This window comes from Macrobrachium rosenbergii, chromosome 51, assembly GCF_040412425.1.
Source record: "Macrobrachium rosenbergii isolate ZJJX-2024 chromosome 51, ASM4041242v1, whole genome shotgun sequence".
Lineage (NCBI taxonomy): Eukaryota > Metazoa > Arthropoda > Malacostraca > Decapoda > Palaemonidae > Macrobrachium > Macrobrachium rosenbergii.
This window is the reverse complement of record NC_089791.1, coordinates 54,885,325-54,909,203: the sequence shown is the minus strand read 5'-3', so window position 1 is coordinate 54,909,203 and position 23,879 is coordinate 54,885,325. Positions and strand designations below refer to the sequence as shown.

Here is a 23,879-nt window from a genome sequence, read left to right as displayed (position 1 = left end):
AGTGGTGATACCCATCGATTGGTTTTATATTTTTTGGTTGGTACTGTGTCCTGAGCAAGGGCATTTGTTTGGTTATCCTTCGTGTCCTACAAACCCTTCTAGGTCACAAGGATAATGTACTTGCTATAGATGTCCCATGGCCCCCTTGCCACGTCCGGCATTTAAGGAGAGCTCCATATTTAATAGGCAGAATCAGTATGGATCGCTCACTTTACAGGTAAGGAACTTACAACATTTCTTTTGCCCAAGAAAAGAAGGTTAACACAACTTGATTATAGTTCTATCTATTCATGGTTCCACCTCCTTTAGTGTGGGAATCAGCAATGTAACTACTGGGTAAGTTGCATACTTAAAAATGACATTTTCATAATAAAATAAAGTTTTAAGTATACTTACCCAGTAGTTACATGATCAAAGCCCTCCTTCCTCCCTCTCATGAGTGTAGGGCATAAACGAATGAAGTTTTGTGTTAAAGTAGTTCCTCACTCCTCCACCAGTGGGTAGAGGGGGTTATCTCCTAGCCGCCATATCGTTTTTTGTTTTTGCTGGCGCAAATTTTGAATTCTAGCTGCCGTTTGGTCTTGAAATAATAGCAGTGTAACTACTGAGTAAGTATACTTAAAACTTTATTTTATTATGAAAATGTAATTTTTATAGCGCCAAGCTGTTTGAACAGAAAAGTATCTCTCTGTATACTTTAGCCAAGTTTAAGGAAGGAGGTGTAAATATGGAGTGACTGGACTCACCTTCCTTACATCCCCCTCTAAGAGCAGAGTCTAGGCTGGAGTACTTGCTGGAGTTGACAGAATACAAGCACAGTAACTACACTTTGAGCATCCAGTCTCAGATTATTCTCTAAGATGCATCTCCTTTTGTCCTCCCTCTTTTAACAACAGCAGGCAGGATAGAGCTTCTTCTGAACCCATCGCTTGGTAATAGCTAGAATTAGCTGCCTTCTGACATGAAGTCCTCAGTGGAGGATGTCACTGTTCTCCAAAAAGTTTCCATACAAGAGTACCCTCCCATTAGTAGTGGTTACTCTGGCCCAGAACCCTGCCATCTCTGGTAACCCATTTACTAGACTTGGTAGGAGATCACAGGAGTCATGACATCCCTTGCTTGCATTCACTACTGGGAACATAGCATTTTCCAGGTGGATTCAACTCCAGTCAGTTACCAAGGTGACTTTCTACTTAAGGAGTAAGTATCCTAAATAGAAGGATATGGGTTTGATTTTCCATAGGAAAAAATAACCAGTTTTTAAAGATAATGTACATACTGCAAACCAGAGCCTTTAATAAATCAAACCCACCGAAACCACTCTGCTTTGTTCCTGTGGCCAAAGGAAACAGTAGTTGATGCAGTAAAACAAGTGAGGGGTATTCCCCCACTCATTCCCATCACCACCAACTTCAGTGACTACTCCAGGTGGCACTGAAGGTCACTACTATAGAAAAGACTAGTTTTATACCTAGGAAAAGTAAAAATTACTTAAAAAAATGTGTTATATTTTGTTGTTTTAGGCATGTGTGTATGAGGTGTATGAGGAAAAATTAGTCAAAATAGTACTGTACAGTAGTAGATCAGGAATGAGAGGACTAAGACCAGTGTGACCTAGAAAGTCATGGGTATAGGTGAAGACCCAGACTAGGTGAGTAGTCACAAGACAAAAGAGAATGAGAGGACTTAATTTCCTTCCTAAACTTGTGATGGGAAATTTGACGTAAAAAAAAATTGTTGGTGATATTGATTTTAGTAATAGGTTTCTTGTATATGCACTATTTGTGTAAAGGAAGTGTATTTGCTCCTTGTATTACAGTATTAGTGTACAAATCACCAATAGTCCTAATTTTTGTACTGTATTATTAGTATGCAAATCACCAATGGTAATTTTCATATAAGTAACCTACCAAGTAATTACATAGCTAATGTTTCTAACATGCGCGGCATCTTAGATTTTGAAATTCGCTGTAGCTCTTCTATTGTTTTAGTGCAGGTGACAAGACCCCTCCCACTTTCAGGGGAGAATAAGTACAACACAGCTGAAGAGCTCAGTTCGTTTTTGCAGGTCAGCGACTGAACTTCAGTTGTCTTGAGCAGCTTTATTTTGTATTTTGGTTGCCGGATGGTAGTACTTGTTCTCCATTTGGTTAAGTATTCATTATTTTGGTAGCCTTTGCGCTATTTCTAGATAGCTTAGGTTTATTTAGACCTGGTTTTCAGTGATTATACTGTACGACCTTATTCCTGACTTTGTCTGACTCTAGTGCTTCTAGTATTCGTTTTTGCAGCAAAGGCTGCAAAACTAGATTGACGAAAGCCTCCTATTATTCACACACAATCTGTAGTAATTGTAGAGGACAGAATTGTTCAATTGATTTTACTTGTATTGAATGCAGGGACTGGGATCAGGGGAAATGGAAGACTTTAAAAGCCCATTTAGATAAGCTTGAAAGAGACAGGATAAGGAAGGCGGCTGCTAGAGCCAAAGCTAGGAAATTAGCCAGCTTAGAATGTACTCCTAAATCAGGTGTAGCCAATTTACCTGTTCTGTCATCTCCTTCATCTGCTTTTTCCCAATTTACCAGCCCTCTGACTATTCCACCCACTACTTTACCTGGCTCCCGTGCTTCTGACCCTAATGCCATTGCCAGTCTTGAAGCCCATGTTGACCAGAAATTTGGTCTCATAGTTAATGCTATGGCTCAGTTAGGGGCATCTGTAAAGGTCCTTATGGACAAAGTGTGTGTCAGAAGTGCAAGTGCAAGTGCAGTGTCAGTGGAGGAGGTGGCTACTAGTCCCATTGACACTCCTAGACAAAGGTCACTGTCAGACCCCTAAACTTGGGAGGAGGCATACTGGAAGTCCAAGGGAGGTTGGCTTGGTTTGCCCACAGGTATTTACCCCCTCAGTTGAGCTGTTGACTGGTCCCAGGTCTCAGCGGACAGCCATTGGAAAGGCATCCGAAAGGATGTGCATGGGATTTCTTCCAGTGCTTCAGATTCCAGCCCGGATAAGAGGTGCCGATGGCGTTTCTCTGATGAATCCCGACCTTTGAAGAGGCGATTAGCGGCAGCAGACCGCTCTTCTCCACCTCCCTGTAAGCAACTCAAGGAGCCGAGCACAGTCCTCAGCCATCCTGTAGCTTCTGGGACAACCCAGAACATTTTTATCTTAAGCGTCCAGTGGACGAGTGCTAGTATTTGGTGCCCAAGTGCCTATCCAGTTCCCAAATGAACCCATTGTCATCTTCCAGGCACCTAGCACCCGAGTGCTCAGTTCCACCTTCCATACGCTCGGCGCCTCACTCTGAGCGCCCGGCGCCACCTCTTGAGTTGCCTGCTGCAATTACTCCCACTCATATGGAGCATGATCCTTTGTTGGCACCCATTCAGCGCCAGCTCGATGACATTCTGGGCCTTCTTCAGAGGATGCCTGCAGTAACAAAGGACCCTCCATACTTGTCTCCTTCTCCAATTTCTTCAGATGAAGAGGTTCTCAACCAGGCACCTACTCCCACAGCGTACGCAGCTCTACTCAGATGTTTTTTGGTCGCTTTTCCGTCTTTCTTCTCTCTAGATGCCCCCGACTTCTCCTGCCTCTGTGTCCTTGATGAGGAACCAGCCTGTTGAGAGTTCCAGGCTTCCTAAGATGGTACTGTCCTCCTCGTCCAGGAAAGCCTTGAGAGATATTGGAGAGTGGCTCTCGGAGAAGAGAGAGCAGGGCAAGGCGGTTTTCTGTTCTTCTCCCTCTCGTCTTTCACATAGGAGATATCTCTCTTACACCATCGGAGAAGCTCCTTCTTTGGGAGTTGCTGCCTCCTCCCAAAGGGACTTCTCTGGCCATATTGATTCGTCCTGGAGGTTGGCCTTCACGTTGGCCAAGATCATGTTTTCTTCTATGGAATTAGACCATTTAGTGAAAAATGTTTTTAAAGTATTTGAAGTGCTTAGTTTTTTAGATTGGACAGTTGGCGCTCTTGCAAAGAAGATCGAAGACTGTAGTGATCTCACAGAGGACTTGTCTGCAGACTGTCTAGGTGTGCTTTTCTGTGTAGACAAAGCCATTAGGGATGGCTCCTTGGAGTTGGCTTCCTTGTTTTCTAGGGCGTACTGAAGAAGAGGGAACTTGATGTTTTTTCACCACCAAAATTGTTACTTCCACCCAGAAATCTGCACTCCTTTTTCCACCTTTGGATTGTGTTCATCTTTTTCCTTGAGCCACAGTACAGGAGATAGCCTCAGATCTTCAAAAAAATTGTACTCAAGATCTTCTGGCTCAGTTAGCCAAATGTCCCAAAGAGCCAGCCTTGTTTGGTGCTAAGACAGCCTCCTCTCCAACAGCAGCCCTTTCATGGCAGAAGGGCAAGATTCCAGCCCAGACCCCGCTCTAGTGTGTGGTCGGTCCAGCCACTTAAAAAGGCCCCCACAAAACCTTCCACTCGTAAGTGAAGATCCTGTCCTCCGTGTGCCAGTGGGAGCCAGGCCTCTCTATTCTGGGAGAAATGGGAAGCCAAAGATGTAGAACAGTGGCTTTGATAGTCCTGAACAAGGGCTACTCCATCCTGTTGAGGGAGAATCCTCCCTTAGTGTTGACGCCCATTGCATTAACAGTCTACTCAGTGGGGTCAGAGAGGTATTTGGCCCTTGTGGAAGAGGTCTCGTCTCTTCTCAAGAAAAGAGCTGTGGAGATGGTCGAGGATGTTGGCACAGGGTTTTTACAACCTTCTGTTTGTGGTTCCCAAGTCTTTGGCAGGTAGGAGACCTGTCCTCGACCTCAGCGCCCTGAATTTCTTTGTTCAGAAAACGAAATTCAAAATGGAAACGAACCAATCAGTTCTGTCATTCATTCACCAGGGTGACTGGATGGTAACCATAGATATGCAGGACGCATACTTTCATGTCCCCGTACATCTGGACTCCAGGAAGTACATCAGGTTTGTGGTTCAGAGAAGAGCCTTTCAGTTTCGGCCTCTGTGCTTCAGCCTCTCTACAGCTCCTCAAGTTTTCACTTGTGTTTTTGCCCCTCTCACAAAGTGGCTCCACCTCATGGGCATCAATGTCTCCCTGTACCTAGATGATTGGAAAAAACACCCGGACTCGTTCGTATTTCCAGTAACTCCAGAAATCAAGGGGGACTTGTGGTGGTGGCTTTCAGAAAGAAGGCTTTGAGAAGGGAAGTCTCTTCTTCCTCTGAGCCCCAGCCTAGCCTTGTACTCACATGGCTCTTCTGGAAGAAATGGAAGTTTCCGGGATTTGGTCGCCAGAAGAGAGGAACCTTCACGTCAGCGTGAGAGAATTGAAGACAATTCATTTAGACCTTCAATCATTTGCAAAAGCGACATTCAACAAGACTGTAGCGGTCCATTCAGACAACACCACTGCTCTGTCGTACATAAAGAATCAGGGAGGCACTCACTCCTCCCTCCGCGAAGCAACAAAGGACCTCCGCTTTTGGGCAAAAGAGAATCAAACCAACATAGTGATGAGATTCATCCAGGGCAAGTTGAATATGCTAGCGGATGAGCTAAGTCGTTGCAAACAGGTCCTGCCCACAGAGTGGACTCTAGATCCACAGGAATGCACTGACCTGTGGAAACTGGGGAAAGCTGTCTATAGACCTGTTTGCAATGTTGAGAAACCATCGCCTCCCCTTGTTTTGCTCTCCAGCCCCAGACCCTCTGGCATGGGCAACAGATGCCATTCTCCAGAATTGGTCAGACTTGGACCCGTACGCCTTCCCGCCATTCAGCATGGTCAGGGAAGTTTTAAACAAGTTTTTAACTCTCCACAATTCTTCAATGACCCTAGTGGTTCCATTCTGGCCTCGAAAGGAGTGGTTCTTGGACCTCCTCAGGCTTCTAGTGGACATTCCAAGACTCCTGCCACAGAGACCAAGTCTTCTCAAACAGCCACATTTCCGACAATTCCGCTGAGGTCTGTCTGCTCTTGCTCTGACAGGATTCAGACTGTCAGTAGACTTGTCAGAGCGAAGGGCTTTTCAAGACCAACTGCAGAGGTGATTGCAAAGTGTAGATGCCAGTCTTCTTCTAAGGTCTACCAAGCTGAGTGGGCAGTATTCTGCAGCTGGTGTAGAAGACATAACATCTCTTCTATTCAAACCTCCGGGACGTGGATTTTCAGCTTTTCTTGAGGACTTCCAGAGGTTTATCATCTTCTACCATTAAGGGATACCAAGCCATGCTAGGTTCTGTATTTAGACACAGAGGCCTGGATCTAAGATCTAATCAGGACATCAGTGACTTGGTTAAGTCCTTCGACACAACTAAACAAAGTAAGACAGACTCAGTTGCCTGGAATCTGGACATTGTCCCAGGTGGCTTTCGGGTCCTCCATATGAGCTCCTTCGCTCCATCTCTTTTAGAGACTTGACAAGGAAAACTCTCTTTCTTGTCGCTTTGGCTACAGCCAAAAGTCATTGAGCTGCAGGCCCTGCATAAAAGAGTCGGATTCTTCCAAGGAGATGCGGTCTGCTCTTTTACCTTGGATTATCTGGCTAAGAACAAGACTCCTTCTAAGCTCTGGCCCCATTATTTCATCATCACGAGTTTGATGGACATTCTTGGTCCAGAAGAAGAAGAGAGAACTCTTTGTCCTGTAAGGGCATTGAGGTATTACCTGAACTGGACTGAAAGGATTAGAGGTCCTTCTAGTAACCTCTAGTGTTCCGTAAAAAATCCTTCTTGACCATTTTCCAAGAATGCTGTGTCATTCTTTTTAAGAGTTATTATCTCCAAGTCACACTCGAGAATTCGGGAGGACCTTTTACCTGTTTTTAAAGTTAAAGCCCACGAAATTAGTGCTGTCACTACCTCGTTGGTTTGTAAACAAAACATGTCCATATCTGTGATTCTTCAGTCAGCTTTTTTGAAGTGTAAATCAGTATGTGCGACACATTATTTACGAGAAGTGGAGACAATGTTTGAGAACTGCAGTATCCTGGGTCCGTTATCTGTGGCTGGCATGGTATTTGGGGATGAAGTATAGGAGTTATTCTTCGCCTTGATATAGGCTGTCGAGTCTTGGGGATCCTGGGGTACTGTGTACCTGGAGTACCCACCAGTCTTTTAATGGATGGTGTTACAACCCTCAGGGTTGTTATGCAAGTTCTTAATAATAGAATTGTTGTCAGTAAATATAACTCAGTGCTAAAGGTCAGCGGAAACAAACACTCGGGAAAACTCAGCAATATTTAATACTTAATAAATACAAAATTTAGATCAACCTTGGTAACAACCAGGAAGGACAAACGTCCATAGAATCCCACTGATTCTCTAAAACTAATAAAGCTAAACCCTATCAAAGAAAGATAAACAATAAGGAGGAAATGACAATTATTAATAAATATCTTGTCTGGATCCAACACTTTTGCTGGCCAGACCAAAAAACTATCCTAAAGCTAAATCAAAGACAGAAGGAAGGCAGAGAAAACAAAACAAGAAAATTATTATCCCTACCTATTACCACAAAACTAAATAAATGAAACCATATCTGGAATATTTATGAACCATCGGGTGACGTTATGAAGTCACAGCATAAACATGACAAAATATACATATATATACTAGAATAATACAACTGCTATACATATATAGTTTTTCTCACATTTGTGGAGGCAGCAGAGGAGAGAAAATTCCAGGGCCGTGATCAAATCGCCAATTCCGCTATCAGGGCAGGTCATGAACACCAGAGCATCCACACAAAAGGGAAGGTGATCCTATGAAAAACCAAGGATACTTAGTCTTACCTGGTGTCAGCCTCTACAGATCGTTTCACGAGCTAGCAAGCTCCCAGATTGACAGCAGAAAACAGCTGGACCACAGATTTAGAAACAGCAGGCGGATCCCCATCAGTGCCGGGAGAAAGCGATGGCACCAATTCCCTGGGAATCCTCCTCAACAGGGAAAAGCAGGGAAATGCCTGTCGCAGGTGACAGGAGTACCTGCGAGTCTCAAATGAAGGACCCAAGTTGCGGCTCAAGGCAGGAAACACTCGAGTCACAGGTGACAAGAAGACTGCGAACAACAGTCGAAGAGAAGATCCGTAACGTGGTCCAAAAAGCTGCCAAACAATCGTCAACCAAATTCCAAAATCAATCAGCTGCTCAAAGGACAGTATGTCAGGGGAGTGCTATAGTTCGAACTAACTCGAGCCGAGCCCGACGTCCAGACATCACTATGAGACGTTCATCAACACTCAGTAAAAACAGAAAACACTCGTTAAAACGATAGTTCAATAATATAAACAAACTGGAAGGAGGCGCCTAACCACACTGAATAATGTTAAATTAAGCACTTTACGTTAAGCACTAAAAATTATCAAACAGCGAATATTAAAGTTCAGAAATAATTTAAACAAATACCCATTCAAAACAACGGCTATCTTGCCACAAAATGACTCTTAAAAAGTAGATATTAAACCTAGAAAAAACAAGGCTGATCTAAATTTACGTAATGCAAATAAAGAAAATAATTTAAGCTTACCTAGTAGATGGGTAGTGTCTTTTTTTTTATTTTGTGTAGGTGACAGCATTGTCTGGTTGTCTTTTATTACAGTACTGTGCCCAGGGCAGGTGCCGTTTTTAAAGTTTTGCTAGCCATTTGATAACTCCATCGCTGCATAAATTCCTGTGATGCTTTGCTAGCCATCGGAATACTCCTTCACTACAAAGCTCCCACTGAAGTAGAGGCGCTCCATGGCTATACTGCCACGCTGCTACGGGTTAAGGTGAACACCAACCAGAGGCAGTATCTTCCTGCAGTAGCTCTCTTACCATGTAAGGTTACAGCAAGCATTTTAACCAATGCTAACTACCTTTTCTATTTCAAAATTCTTTTCCTTAATGAATTTTTTGGAGTAGAATATGTCCATGCATCCCACTTCCTGTCAATATGGGATTAATTACTTAGTAAGTTACTTATATGAAATTAATTTTCATGTATACTTACCAAGTAATTACACAATCGGAGCCCTCCCTCCTCCCCTGTCATGGACAAAGGGCACAAACGAATTGAGGTCTTCAGCTTTGTTGTACCTATTCTCCCTGAAAGTGGGCAGGGTCATGTTACCTACACTAAAACAATAGAAGCACTACCACAGATTTAAAAATTTAAGCTGCCGTGTAAGTTAAAAACATAAGGGAAGTAAATACTGTATCTTTTTAGTGAGAGAATATGTGGTTTTATGTGATGAGACAAATTTATCAAATGTTTTTTTGTTTTCAGTCTTGTAAGATGTCTGGAAATCTGCAGAATAACCCTTTTGCAGCCCTGTTCAGTTCTGTAAAGGATGCAGAGCTTTTTATGAAGACAACGCAGCCTCATAAACCACAGCATCGGGAACTTACAAGGTATTGTAGTTTTAAATACCGCTGACAGAGGACCATAGAAAGTACAGTACAGCATTTAGTATAGCTTTTGATAAAATGTATGTTTAAATTCAGTTGTTTGTGTTATTCTGCATGCTAACCTCGAAGTAAATTACCGTAGTCTGTAGTTTTACTGAATATTGAAAAATTGTTGAAAAAACTGGAATTAAGTTTTTCAAGCTATAAGGATTTAATCAAAGTAAAAACTAATAATTAACATATATTCTTCTGTATCATTAAATATATGATAAACTTAAATACACAATCTTCAAGTGTATGAAATTATGAAAGGTTGGTCCTGGCTATGCAGATGGGCAGCAATTCTCCAAGTTCATAAACATACATGGACTCCTAAGAGCTGCAATAGCGAGAGAAAAATACCACATTACACAGCTATCAAAGACTTTCCCCACAGGAAATTTTATTTTGCACTAAATGCTCTTAATAAAACTATCAATATGAAAACACACTTCAGCTTCAGGTATTAACAGAAAATATCAATCACCAAACAACTGTAATTTAAGCACTAGTGTAGTAAACATGAAAAATAAATTCAAAGTAGCACTAAGCATGGAAACAGGCCTGAATAGTTAAGATTCCAGTTTACAACTAAAGGGAGGACAGTAAGTGCAGCGAATTATATACCAAAGATAAACAATTGCTAAGCTCACTACAGAATTCACCTTGCAATTAAAAAGATAATGAGAGAACCCACTGGCAGTAGAAGCTCTCTGCAGTACTGAAAAATCCATGGTTGAAGAGGTGGCGATGATGTTGGCTTGCTGAGCTGTCCAGGAGCACCCCCAGGATGATAAAGTTATTTAACAATCCCTTCCTATGCTGATTCAATAATTACAGTAGTATATGTGTAGCTCATTTGAAAATCTTGAAGGTGCGAGAGGTGAAGCGTTCAGTGTGGCAGTAACAGTAAGAATGACCTTTCCTAAGATGTTGCTGTTCACCTTTGCTCAGATTCAATGGTTTCTGTAATAAGTTGTTTGGCAGTTACCGTCCTTACATGCAAACTACCAGAGGACCTCTTAGAAGCTGGTTTATCAATTATCAGATTAATTTACTTTAAAGTGAATTCCAGCTGCTAAGAATGTTTATCCCAGAAGTAAATATATTAATCGTAATGAAGTATTTCAAATCAATCAACAAAAAATCAACCCAATACTGAAATTTCATACAGTAGTCAAGGTTTGTAATATTCAAATAAGGTTTCTGGTATGATGTAAAATTTTTTTATTTTTATGTAAGCATAAAGTAGTTAAACTTTTTTTTATTCTTTAAATGTGTGAAAGGTGTGATTACCTGAATGACAAGTTTCTTCAATAAATAACTTTAATTACTAAATTTAGATAAGACCTTTTCTTTTCCTTTTGGAAAAGGTTAAATCAAAGATAATTTGTCTAGTCAGTGAACTCTTTTCTGGAACATTTTTCTGTTTACTTAAGGATGGTATTGGCCAACATTCCTTCTTTCAGTTATGTTTTCCTTTATTAACTGCTTAGCTATCTCAGTTGATTTGATTTGAATTGGATCAGTTTTAACTCCTCTTTGCTCTTTTTGGAAAGCAAGGAGTAGGTGGTGGTGGTGGTGTAGAAACTTGGACATGCTGAACCACTGTGCAGTCTCCTTTAAGGTGAACTGCAGCCCAGCCTTTTGGGGTAGTTACACTCACACCATTTGGCTTAAGGAAGACCTAGTCCTTCACCAGACTTCAGGAATTCAACTTTCTTCTTCCCCAAAGCAAGGAGAGGAGTCTTTCTAGCCTTCAGGCCTCCTCCCAAGGGTCAAGCCTTTGTGAGTGATATCACAGAAAGGGTCTTTCTACAGTCAGAGCAACTACTCAGCAGATCACAGACATCCTTGGCTACCTTCCCTGTCGGGAAAGGCTATTTGCTCTGCCTTAAGCCAGATCTTTTGAGTGAAGAGCATAGACCTGTCTTCCTTAGTGGAGTTGGCAATGCTCTTGAAGAGCTTTGAACAGTCTTGCCCACCACTGGATTTCTGGCCACCGGATATGGATGGGACTCGTCCTCTGTCACCCAACTCAGGTGCCATACGAGCCCCAGGGGGAGGCCTTGGACCCAGATCTCACACTTCAAAGTTACAGGGCCTTTTCTATCATATTTGACACTTGGAGGGGTGGGGATGTCTCTCATTTTCTTTTGTTCCTGAGTTTGTGGCAAAAACTCAGAACCTATCAGTACCAGATGAGAGTGGGTTTGTCTGTTCCTTCCCTCTGGGGCTTTGTTTTTGGTGATCCAGGCAAGATGCTTTTGTGCCTGGTACAAGGTATGTGATACTATCTGGAATGGACCAAACCTCATGGGCTGTGTGTTGTCGCCTCTTTGTTAATACTGGTAGGCTCAAGTAGGTGGTGTCCAGGAACACCCTTTCTTTTGGGTTTCTTGATGTAATCTGGCTTACAACTCATCTGGTGAAGAGGACAGCCATATAGTTTGGGTAAAAGATTAAAAAATTTGGGGTTAGACAATTCTTATTTCAGAGAAACTTATCAGTTTCATGAGTAATAAGGGGAGGCATTTTGAGACACCAGACCACCTTTACGTTATGCTACTAGAGGGACATCACCCATAAATCCTCTGATACCCTTTCCCAGGAACTGTGGTGGTTGCTCAGCTGGTTGTGTAGTCATCTAAGCTTCTCTCAGAGAAAAAGTATCTTGCCTAAGGTTCTTGGAAAGCATAAGCCTGGAGGTTGAATGGTTGAGTGATTGACTTGCTCAATTCCTTTCTCTTCCTCCTCTGCAAGGCAGCCGCTAGGCCAAATAATATTGGTGCTAGACTGCCCCAGATGCAGGTAAGCTACATAATCAAGCATCCTATCCTATCTTAGAGTTCTGGCTCATAAGGTGTGACTCTTTCACTCTCCCTTTTAATCAGGAGGGGAGACAGATGTATAATTTGAGCCCATGTTAGGGGCTACATTTGATAATGATGTTGTCCTAAACAAGGGAGAATCCAGACAACCTGTCCCTTAGGCTTAGGATCCTATTGATCTGGTATCCCTAGACCAGATTCCATTGGAGGTTGCAAGGGTTATTGCTCACTATCATAACTTAGAAGGTGACATTTCCAGGTGGAAACGTCAGTTGAGAGATGACCTGCCTACCTATGGAGTAAGTCTCCTACATAAAAGGGGCAGTGGTTTTTATTCTGTTAAGATCAGATCACAAATTTTAAAAGTAATTGTCATTGTCTGTATGTATTCAAACCAGAGCTTGATATCATAAACCCACCTCAACCACCGCAGTTAGTCCCTGATGCCAAAGGAAAAAGTGCATGACAACAGCATGTAAGTTGAGGTTCACCCTATTAACTCACCTATCACCAGTTAATGCAGTGACTGATTCTAGATTGTGCTGAGGAATAGTCTGACATGAAAGACTCTGGTTTGTATACCTAGGAAAAATACAAATTAGTTAAGATAACTGTGATATTTTAATTCTTCCCTTATAGATATTATCAATAAAGAGTAAAACATTTGACATAAAGAGCCAGTTATAGTACACTCAAAAACTCCCAGGTATGGCATTGGTATTGTTTGAGCTTCTGTCCAAGTTCCAGGGCTACACAAGCCTGTACCCTGAATGTGAAAAAGGCTTCATGAATTCCAGCAGTGTAGATTTAGCAGTTTTGAAGCATTGTTTTGTACTGTTATGAAAATTTCATAAATGTATGAATAAACACTTAGACCATTGTTTTTCCAGAATGCCTCTTCTTTCTACCTCCCAGTTTAGAGTAGTGAAAGAGTTAAGGTGCTAGAATTTTACAGGTCGAACATCCATTGTAGAGCAAGCCTCAGTTTCATTGTGTGGTAAATAATGAGAAAATATGGCCTATTTTAATCAGTGAAACAATAACCTGTCTTTTCCCAAAAAAAAGATAGAAGAAATCAGTCTAGGAAGGAACTGCATACAAATCATAAAAAAAATAGTCAAGTTGTACAGGTACTAGGGACTTATAAAAACCAGCAATCTCTATTGGTTATCTATTAGAGGCTGGTTACTGTTTATTTTGGGATCTAAATTGTAGCTTGAAAATTATGATTTTGTGCTTAATCCCTATTTACAGTGATATGTATGTCATAGTTTTAATTGTTCTTTCTTTTGTTATGTATCTAGGTAAAGTAAGATGCCATGAGTGTTATATACTATGTAATCGTCATTAACTTTTGTTTAAATCCATAAGGTCGTAGGCATCTGATGAGTTATCTCACTGTTCTTTCATCTTGTACACTTTCTGATTTAAATTTCTTAATGCAGTGATATACTTGATCATTGCTCCAGTTGGTGTTCCACCACTTCCATATTAACCACATTTCTAACTGAGTGTACTTCCCCTTTGCTCTTGACATTCATAAAAAATTGTTTTTGTGTTTAGTTTCCATTTAATATATGTCTATTAAATGGTCTTAGTTTTTATTGTTTTGTCCTTTGTTATGTATTCAGGTAAAGTATAATGTCATAGTTTTCGATACAGACACCACCCTACTTACAAATGAGTTATGTTCTGGACGGCTGTTTGCATGTTGAATTGTTTGTAAGCTGGTTACTGTACTCTTCACGTGTATTTAAGTACAGTATGATATAAAGTCAGTATAGTACTGTATGTTTTTTCGTCCTAAAACAAAATACGGTACAGACTGAGATGGTTTGTGAATATTAAGAGCAAAGGGTAGGTACACTTAGATATTTGAAGGATATGGAAGTGGTAGAGCACCAACTGGTGAGAAGGTCAAGAACATCACTGGGAAAGGAATTTTAAACAGAAAAAGAAATCTCCAAAAGAAAACTTTACACATAAAGTTAATGATTATTACAGAGTACAGATTTACCATCTCTACTTACTGATGATTACAGCGTACAGACACCATCCTACTTATGAACATTCAACTTACAAGCAAATGGGATAGCAAATTAAAATTGTGTTCCCAGTACTGTATTTTATAGAATGGGCATGCAGAACAAAATCTGAACTTATGGGTGGCAAAGGGGAGTGCTCGGAACAGTTTTAATTTGCTATCCCATTTGCTTGTAAGTTGAATGTTTGTAAGTAGGATGGTGTCTGTACTCTGTAATCATCAGTAAGTAGGATGGTGTCTGTACTCTGTAATAATCATTAACTTTTATGTAAAGTTTTCTTTAAGGTCTTGTACACTTTCTGTTTAAAATTCCTTTTCCCAGTGATGTTCTTGACCTTCTCACCTGTTTGTGCTCTACCACTTCCATATCCTTCACATATCTAAATGTACCTCCCCTTTGCTCTTAATATTCACAATTCATCTCAGTCATGGATCTCTCATTGTTTTCCCACAATCTTTCCATAATACTACAGCCCTGAATTTAGCATATTGCAGTCTCATACCTCGTCAGAATCTGTTTTCCTTATTGAGCCTATGTCTCCACAGTGCAGCGAATCACAAACTAAAAATGTACAAATTTATGCAAGCTTTTGTAATTCTTTTCACTTCCATCATGATGACTTCACAATCCAGTATGCCACCAAGGCAATAGAAAGGTTCTTCCTTCCCCAGCCTCTATCTCCTCATTATTAGCTTTTCTTATATAAAGAAGACATCTAATATCCTTACTCCACAGAGACTTGGTAATCATGAGCATTTGATATACAGTAACACCCCAATCGCAGCATTTGCATGGCCACTCTCCAGAATGCTGTCTTTCGGGCTACCACAATCTTAGTTTTAAGGAAATTGATATCCTGTTCTTTTTCATTCCACTGTACAAATAAAGTAAAAGTGTTTTATTCTTATTGCAGAGACAATAATGGAGCTGTAACTCTTTTGTTGGAAAAACTACTGCTTGTAACTACTAGGCAGGTACCACACAAATGTAGTTATGTTCTTCTCAATGAAGATGGACCGCTGAATGAAGAGACATTCTCTTTGTTACTGTTTGATCGGCTGTTGGTAGAATCTCCGGAGTCATGTTTAATTGGCAATGGTCATGAAGGCACTGCAACAGCAGAAGCTAGTAGAAGAGAAGTGATAGTGTATTTAAGTGAAGTCTATGGGAGATGCTTTGCTGAAAGAGATAGTCCTCTGTCAAATGTTATAGAAAAGGTTAGTTTTTGTTATTGCTTTTGAAGTACAGTATTGCTTTTCATCACCTATAGGTAGACATTCACTAATCCACCTTTCTGTAATTCTGTTCCTTTCTTACTTGGCACTGGTTTAAAATTTCCCTGGCCATTTTAACTTGAAATTGTTCTTGGCCATCGATTACACAAGAGCTGTTTTCCAGCATTTTGATAATTTAATTTTACTTAACCCCAAGCTATGGGTCCAGTCAATAAAGGAAATGCATCCTGCTCAGTGACAATCACAGTAGGTGTGTGTAGTGTTTTGGGAATGAGGGAGAGAACATATCCAAACTGCAGCACACAAGGCTAGGCTGTATTAATCATCAAAACATTAGGTTACAGTTCACTCATCAAAATAGCTATAAATGCAGGCTATTAAAATACACCATGATAGGCTATAACTTACTGTATTTCCTGCTGTGTAAGGTGCACTGGCGTATAAGATGCACCTGTAGTTTGGCAAGATACATTTAGAAAAAATAAAAGATGAAGATATTAGCAAGGATTTATTGACATTACTGTTTACGAGTGAAAAATCACGTCAGTTAGGCTGACAATAACGAAGATGTTAGTAAGGATTTATTAACGGAGATATTAGTAAGGATTTATTGACATTACTATTTACTAGTGAAAATTCACGTCAGCGAGACTGACAACAACATCAAGTTTTGTCTGTGTAAGGTGATAGCATCAAAACAACAATGGCCATCTCTTATCTACAGCATCAAGACAGTACTGTATTCTAGCAGATTTTACATAAAATTTGAATTTAATATTCAACTTATGATTCATCTACAGTATATTTGGAAGTAAAGAACAAAATTTTATGATTGTGAGGTAAATCAAAGTGTTGAAGCTAATGAGCAATTCCTGGTTGGAATGGTTGATAACTTTGGCTCATTTGTTGATTATAGTAATTTTGACTGTGGTTTGAACGATAGTTCATGATACTTCTTTCCCTAGCAAGAATGATCAGTGAAGATGTTGTGGACATGACTGTTGTATACTCTGTCGCCTGTGAATATTGACCCTTGATTTTTGTGCACTGCTTCCAGAGGTCAGGCACATAGAGTGATTACACACATACATATAGGTCAGGTTCCTGAACCCATTACATAAATTGACAGTTTACATGTAAAAAAAACTTAGAACATTCAGAACCCCTTAAAAACAACTTCATCACCATTCATGGTTTATAAAAGAACCAGAGAGGAAATATTGTAACAAGTCTATTTGTAACTCACAAAATGATTTATACATGCATGATGTAAGTCAGATAATGCTCACTAAGATGTTTTAGCTAAACCTAGACTGTTCTGAGTAGTAGGTAACAGGTAATAAGTAATTTGATATAAAACAATCTCATCATCCAGATTTATGTCACAGCTGATTTTTTAAAATTTCCTATTTTGAGCTGAACTAGGACTGCTTCAGCATCCTGTTTCATTTTAGAGAAAGAATGTATGTACGGTATTTAGAAATTTTCCAGTGCCAGGCAGCACTGATTTCATTAATTATCTGGCACAGGTAGCTGTCATTAGGAGTTCCATTTACCTATTAACAAGCTAAATAAATTTTTTAGGCAGCTATGAAGCTGTTCTACTGTGAAGTGCCAGTTTATGCTATTACTTTATATATACTGCACTGTGTAATTTTGTTTATATATGAGAGCACCCTTGTGTTATGAAGGTAATGTGGCCAATTGTGGAGGCTTCACTTGCAGAGTAAGGGGTTTTTGTTTCATTATTATTGTTACAGGCTGCATAATGTAATTTATTTGGAATGAATCATACCTACTGTTAAAGATTGCTTTTAACTTCGTACCAGTCAGGCGTAGTTTGCATTAAAAAAAGCAAAAAAAAAAAAGGATGCTTGGCTGACCCAGATGGACTGTCTAGCTCACCTGCTCTTCACCTGGTGAGTATCAGTTGTTTTGGTTCTCATCAGAATTTTTCTTGCTGTCATAGCGAATGGTGCTGTTTGGCATACAGGATTTTGCTGTCATAGCGAATGGTGCTGTTTGGCATACAGGATTTTTTGAATGTTGCGCTGTTTCATGGTACAGTAGTGTGACCTTGTATGCTTTTGTAATGAAGTCACCAAATGTTATGATGTTCTTTTCTTTATCTAGCTTTGTTTGTTGTTAGTTCTTTGAGTCCCAGGAGGCTTGGGAAGACACAGTGTAGTTTTCTGACTTCATTAACACACTAATAAAATATACAGTATTTATACAAGTTAAGTGAATTGAAGTATGAGCCTTTCTTTCTTCTTAACCCACAACTGGTGAGGCTCTTGACCTCACTCCGTTAAGGCTCTTGGATCTTCTTCTTCTCCTTTCTATCTGCTTCTCTCTCCCTTCAAACTTGCTTTTTGAAGATTCTTCAAAGGAAAATGTCCATCCCACCAGTAGGCGGGCAATAGCTTTTGTTCTGTCCAGTAGACGTCCTTAGTGGTTGGAGATTATCTAACGATGTCCCTTTGGGTGTGATTAATTGACTTAATTCCCTCCTTTGTGGGTGGGACTAATGATGTCACCGGAAGTCTTCAGATTCTGGCAAAAGTTGAAAGGTCAGGACACAGGTGAGATGGGTAGGCATTTTTGTTATGATTGCCCTTAGGTTACGCTCGCAGAATGTTTTGGCTACATACTCATAACACTTCCTTCTTCGTTATTCTCTCTCTCCCTCTCTCTCTCTCTCTCTCTCTGTCTCGTTTCTTTATTATTCATTCTCTCTCTCTTTCTCTTTCTCATTTTTATATTTACTCTGTTCCTAACTAATATTCTCCTAGCGATCATTACACTTTTTTGGATAGGAATACCCTCATCTGAAGCAGTAAACAACTTTTGTGCAGCTTGATGCATCCTGCAGAATTACTTAGGCACTCTATTTTTCAGTTGCACCCAGTCAGGAGCATGACCCTAACCTCCAGTGTGAGGAATGTAGGGAAGGGTCTAAACAGTAAAGAAATTCCCTAGTTATAGGAAAGGAAAGGAAGCAGTTAGGCTGAAAAGGTAACTGATTGGGGTAGGGGATAAGCCAGTTACTTTCCTTCTGGCTGCCTCACCTGAGCCAGTTACTTCCCTTCTGGCTGCCTCAACTATTCCTTTTCATTTAACCCATCTCCTTCCCCTCCTCTCCCTTCTCCTATGTCATTTCTGCTTCCAGTTAGTATTCCTACTGTAGCTCTGTCATTTACTGCCCTTCGGTCCAGGGAAAGTGACTGGATAAGATAGAACAGGAGAACAGGATGTTAGTTGGTTTTGTAGTCATTTGTGTTCTCCCCCAAGACAATGGGTGTTGTTGGCCTCGCTTATCTGTAGCCTGAACTTATGGCTGCCCTGCGACTGTTGGAAGAGTTGGCAATTAGGGAGCTGGGTCGGTTCTCAGGGTGAAGTTCTGTGCCCTCCAACACCTTTCCTTCTTGTAAATGATGGATTATATTCCTCGATCATCAAATTATTGTTTCAGTATATGTAATTGGTGCACCACATATCACCTTCAGCATCATCAAACTCTAAGGGTAGCAGTGTAGTTTAAAAGTTAGAATCTGTGTATTTAAGAGATAACCATAGCTCCAAGGTTGATGTTTCATCTGTGATTTATGTTACTGAAATTAATATTCAATCTATATTGAGCTTTTTCATTCTGTTACTGGCCCACTGTCTCACCTTATTTGTTCTTTTTCTACAATTTTTTTTATGTCTTCTGCCTGTTTCCTCTTTTTCTTCATAATTTTCATCATTCCTCTGTCTTGTCTGTGTCCGTCAATATTAGTGGCCCTTCCTCTTCTGCTACCCCAAATACAGTATGTCTTTTGTGGCTGCTGCTGCCTTGTAGTAGATGCATTCTTAGAAACTAAGGTAAATGCTTTATTGGAAGTATTTTTTAAAAAGTGAACTGTCATTTTCCGGTGGTAAGATGTCTTGGAAGGCAGTGGCTGGTGAGTTGGTGGTGTTCGTCCTTGATAACTCTGCCCTCCCCTTTCCTCCCGGCTGCCTTTACAGCTGTCTTTCCAGCAGTCTGCTGCTCTACCTGTTGCTGGCATCATTGCTCTCTCAACTGGCTCTTGTCATCTCAGATGTTATAAAAAAAGTGTGTCCATGCCACCTCTCTCTCTTCTCTCTCTCTCTCTCTCTCATTTTTTCTTTCTTTTCATTTTTATTTTTTTTTTTTTTTGCTGGAGGAGTCTGCTTCTGCCACCTTTGCTCCTTTGTTGGCTCTTGTGGAGGAGTTTGAGATGGGAGAATTGTCTTTGATTAAATTGTAGACAGGTGTGCTTTGTTCTACCCTCATTTGATTAAGGATTTTGAGATGGTAGAGACTTAGTCTTCACTGTCATCTGAAAGTTTGTCTCCAGTTAAGAAGATGAAGAGGTTGAAGGTTTCTACCCTGATTAAGGTACGCTTTGAAGGAATTCCTAGTATTTTAGTGCATAAGCCCTGTTTTAAGAAAGCTTGTACTTGTCTTTCTGCTTTCTCAGGTCGAGTAGAGCTGCTTCTTACTTTACAAGTTTTATGCAAGTTATGAGGTCTTCTTTGGTTCAAGAGGTAGACTTTTTTTCACTTGTTTAGACCCAGTGAAAAGCTGACTGTTGGAGACAGGTAAGATTTTGTGGTCTAATAGTGAGGCAGAAGCTCTGATGATGTCATTTTGTGAGTCTATTGAGTTATCTTTTTCTGAACCCTCACTTAATATTATGGTTCATTTCTTATATCAGCTTAAAGATTTTCTGTCGTTGGAAGGATTCTGAGTTCTTAAGTTGCCTTCATGGGCCAGTTACTGATGTTTCATGAGAACTTCACACTCATTTACTATTGCTATGCTCAAGAAAAGGGAGCAACTATGCTTGTATCCAACTCCTAAGGTGTTGCCTTTTTGGATGTCAGTGTCTATTTTTTATCCAGTGCAGGAGTGCATTCTCAGTTCTTCCCTTTTTTAAGGGGATTAAGGAAGATGTGTGCTATCAGGAAAATGGAGAATTTTGAAACAGTCCCTGAAGTCCACTGCTAGAGACCAACGCCTGTTTCTGTTTCCAGCCATCCATCTGAGGTTTAGTGGAAGCCTGTCGGCTTTCTTCAACTTCCCCTTCTAACCATGTCGAGGGTTGACATCTGGATATCATGATTTAGAGCTCTTGCAATGCTAGAAAGAATTGGGGATTGCAGCTCAAAGATTCCAGTAGGATATCTGAAGGCCTTTTGGAGTGTCTGACAAGACTTAAAGACAGAACCCTGGGTAGTGGAAGTAATCAAGAGCATCTCAAGAGTCTATCCTCAACTCTACTAAAGATTCAGCCACTAACTTATATTGAAGGCAGTAGATGGTTTATCACTCCTGGTGTCAGTCTTGTGGTATTTCCTGCATCTGTATCTCTGTAGTCAACTTGAATTCTTTTGTTTTTATAGATACAGTGAACCCCAGATTGCGGGGATGCGCCCCACACACTCCCGTGAATAGGTCAAACCAATGCTTAAAACCCATCTAAAAACATTTAGAACTGCCCATTTTGATAGCTTTAAACCAAGAAAAACCCTGTAAAATGCTTATAACTGAGTGTTTTAATAGTTTTATCACACAAAAGTGCATTTATTCATGAAAAATATATGAAAATACAGTAATTAGTGACTATTTCTCAGTGAAAAATACCGCTGAATGGGCGAATTTTCCGCTAATGATGGCTAGATATGTTCCACAGAAAAACCGCTGGGAACGCGTGGAGTCCGCAACCATGAGAACGCGAATACTGGGGGTTTACTGTACTCTGAAAAGTCATTGATCCTAACTCTTTGAGGATACAGCTCAATGGTTTCTTACATTTTAAATCTTGCTCAGCTAGACATTAATTAGGTCCCAAACCCCAAACAGGCCTTTTGGTCTTTTTGGGTCAAGGTGCCTAAAATGCCTAATTAAATTTTTTCTTGGAACTTTGATGTGGTGTGAAAATTGTGTTTGCAGAGTCATTTGAGCTTTTAGAAACAACTCTTTCAAGCACTTAACTTTGAAAATTCTCTTCTTGGTAGCCCTGGCAATGGTGAAAGAGTTTTTTGCAGAGTGTTTGCTTTTGTAGTGTAGAGACTAGTCTTTTCTTGCTCTTGGGTTAGAGCTAAGAAGATATTAAGGTAAAACCCCTTCCCAGGGTTGTTAAGGATCTGAACTTAACTTCATAAGTGGTAATGAGGAAGAGGCACTCTGTTTGTGGTAGCCTTGACCCTGAAATTTACCTTTGCTGAAGGTCGGCAGTCTTGATGTAAGAGTGGTGGGTACATTGTTATGGATTTTTAAAGAACTTATCTTTAGTGGTCATAGTTATCACAGTTCAAGGGAGTTTGAGTTCTGTTTTTGCCTCTTATCACTTGTGAGATGTAGAAATTTCATTTGAGAATTGTAAAGCCCTTACTCCTCCAGTCATAGTGGGTACAGTCTTTTCCTGAACTGAATGAAAGACCAGACTTATTGTAATCTTTCTTTACCTTTAAGATCTCAGTTTTAAGTTAGGAAGCATGAAGATGCATTAAATGTTTAGGAGCATATCTTTATATCCATAAATATTCCTTTTAGTTTTGGACTGTCATTTTTTGGGCAGCAGAAAAGGAAAAAGCCCAGATTAGGTAAAATTGTTTTGGATTTCATATAAAAAATTTACACTTTGCTTGGCTAAGCTGATGTTTTCTAGTTGCACTAAACCACCATCCTTCTCTCAATTTGGGAGTCAGCTATCTCTAGTAGTAGGTAAGAGTAATCCCAAACAGTATAAATTTTCATAATAAAATTTACAGTGCTCTTTCATGTTTTTGTGGGGAGAGGTTCCAGAATCCACCTCAGAAATGCAAAATCCGCAAAGGTGCAAAATCTCCTCTAAAACGCCTATAACTGCTTATAACTGCCAAATACCCTATAACCCCTATAACTGCCAAATACCCTGTACCCCTTAAACTAAAATGCTTATAACTGCCTATGGTAACAGTTCACTGCCTAATTTATTAGTTCAAACAAAAATATACCTTAAATTATCATACTAAAACAGTTTAATATCATTTCAAACAAACCATCGGCCCAAAACACCCTAGGTCATATTGCATTACTTTCCTATAACTGTTACCTATAACTGTTACTCTCAAGTATGTACACCCCTAAAATGCTTATAATTGCCCATTTTAACAGTTCATCACCCAACTTAACAGTTCAAACAAAAATATACCTCAAAGTATCATCCCAAAACACTGGTATCATTTCAAAATCATCTTACAACATTATGTACCCGCCTACAACTGTTACTCTTAAGCATCCCTTGTATTTCAGACACGCACATTTTCTTTTTCCTAATGTAACTTTGCGCATAGCCTACTGTACTGCGCAAAATGTACATACATTTTATGGATATTTTGCTGTGTTGATTTTGAAATGATATTTACTGCAGTATGTATTTTAGGATAGTACTACTTTATAGAGCATATCTAAAATATGTGGGTAGTTTAGAACAATGGGACACATTCCTCCTAACAGAATGCTAGGTTTGTTACGTGATGTTAGTATTTTTGTGATTACGTGCAAATGCATTTATGATAAAAAAAATTATTTACTGTACTAATTTTCAAACATTACAGTAATGTTAATGTATGTAAACAACAACACTGAGAAAAAATACAGTAATTAGTGAATGCACAGTGTTGCTCTACGAAAAAAAAGTGAATTAGTGATAATTTTAGAAATACTGTCCATAGAAAAATTTGTAAATTGGTGAAAGTTCCCATGTAAAAGTGAAAGATATGTTCCACAAAAATCTACAATAAGTGAAGTGCAAAAAAATGGGATGTCCACTGTATTTGGATACCTACTTACTGTTAAAGTAGAATATGCCCAGCCTTCCCATATCGTAGTGGTTGTCAAGAAGGATTCTGATGAAAACTAAAACATTCAGTACTCACTTAATGGAGAACAGGTGTACTTGACAGTCCATCCAGGTTAGCTAAGCATTCTTCTTTTTTGAATGCTGATCTTGCTTAACCATCATGAAGATGTAAGCTATCTTTGACAGTAGATAAGTATCCAGACAATAGGTTTTGTTATGAAAATTATATACGTATGGGAATACATGTGCTCTGTAGTTGTGATCTGGTAGATTTCGTAGCTGCAGCTTGTCCATACTAGCTATTTTTGTTGCATAGTGCTGCACTTTTTAATTTTTTTCATTTTTTTACTTGAGTTTTTGCCACATATCCCATAATGGAGAGTAAACATTTTATTGGTGTCATTAATGAACATTTTGCCTTTGATTTTATTTTCCTTTTCCTGTAAATATCAATGGACTGCAGAAGTTAACACTGTACAGTATAATCAAGGTTATTTTTATGATAGAATT

The 23,879-nt window shown here is 39.8% G+C and overlaps 1 protein-coding gene across 2 annotated transcripts in view; it reads left to right on the top strand.

The window, feature by feature from the left end:
- Window positions 1-23,879, top strand: part of Ube4A (Ubiquitination factor E4A) — a 93,636-nt gene that overhangs the window by 18,315 nt on the left and 51,442 nt on the right. For both annotated transcript variants that reach the window (XM_067095563.1, XM_067095564.1), the window contains 2 exons: window positions 9,245-9,369; window positions 15,195-15,498. In XM_067095563.1, the coding sequence (XP_066951664.1) occupies window positions 9,254-9,369; window positions 15,195-15,498 (420 nt within the window). In that variant the 5' untranslated portion in view covers window positions 9,245-9,253. The remainder of the gene's footprint in view (window positions 1-9,244; window positions 9,370-15,194; window positions 15,499-23,879) is intronic.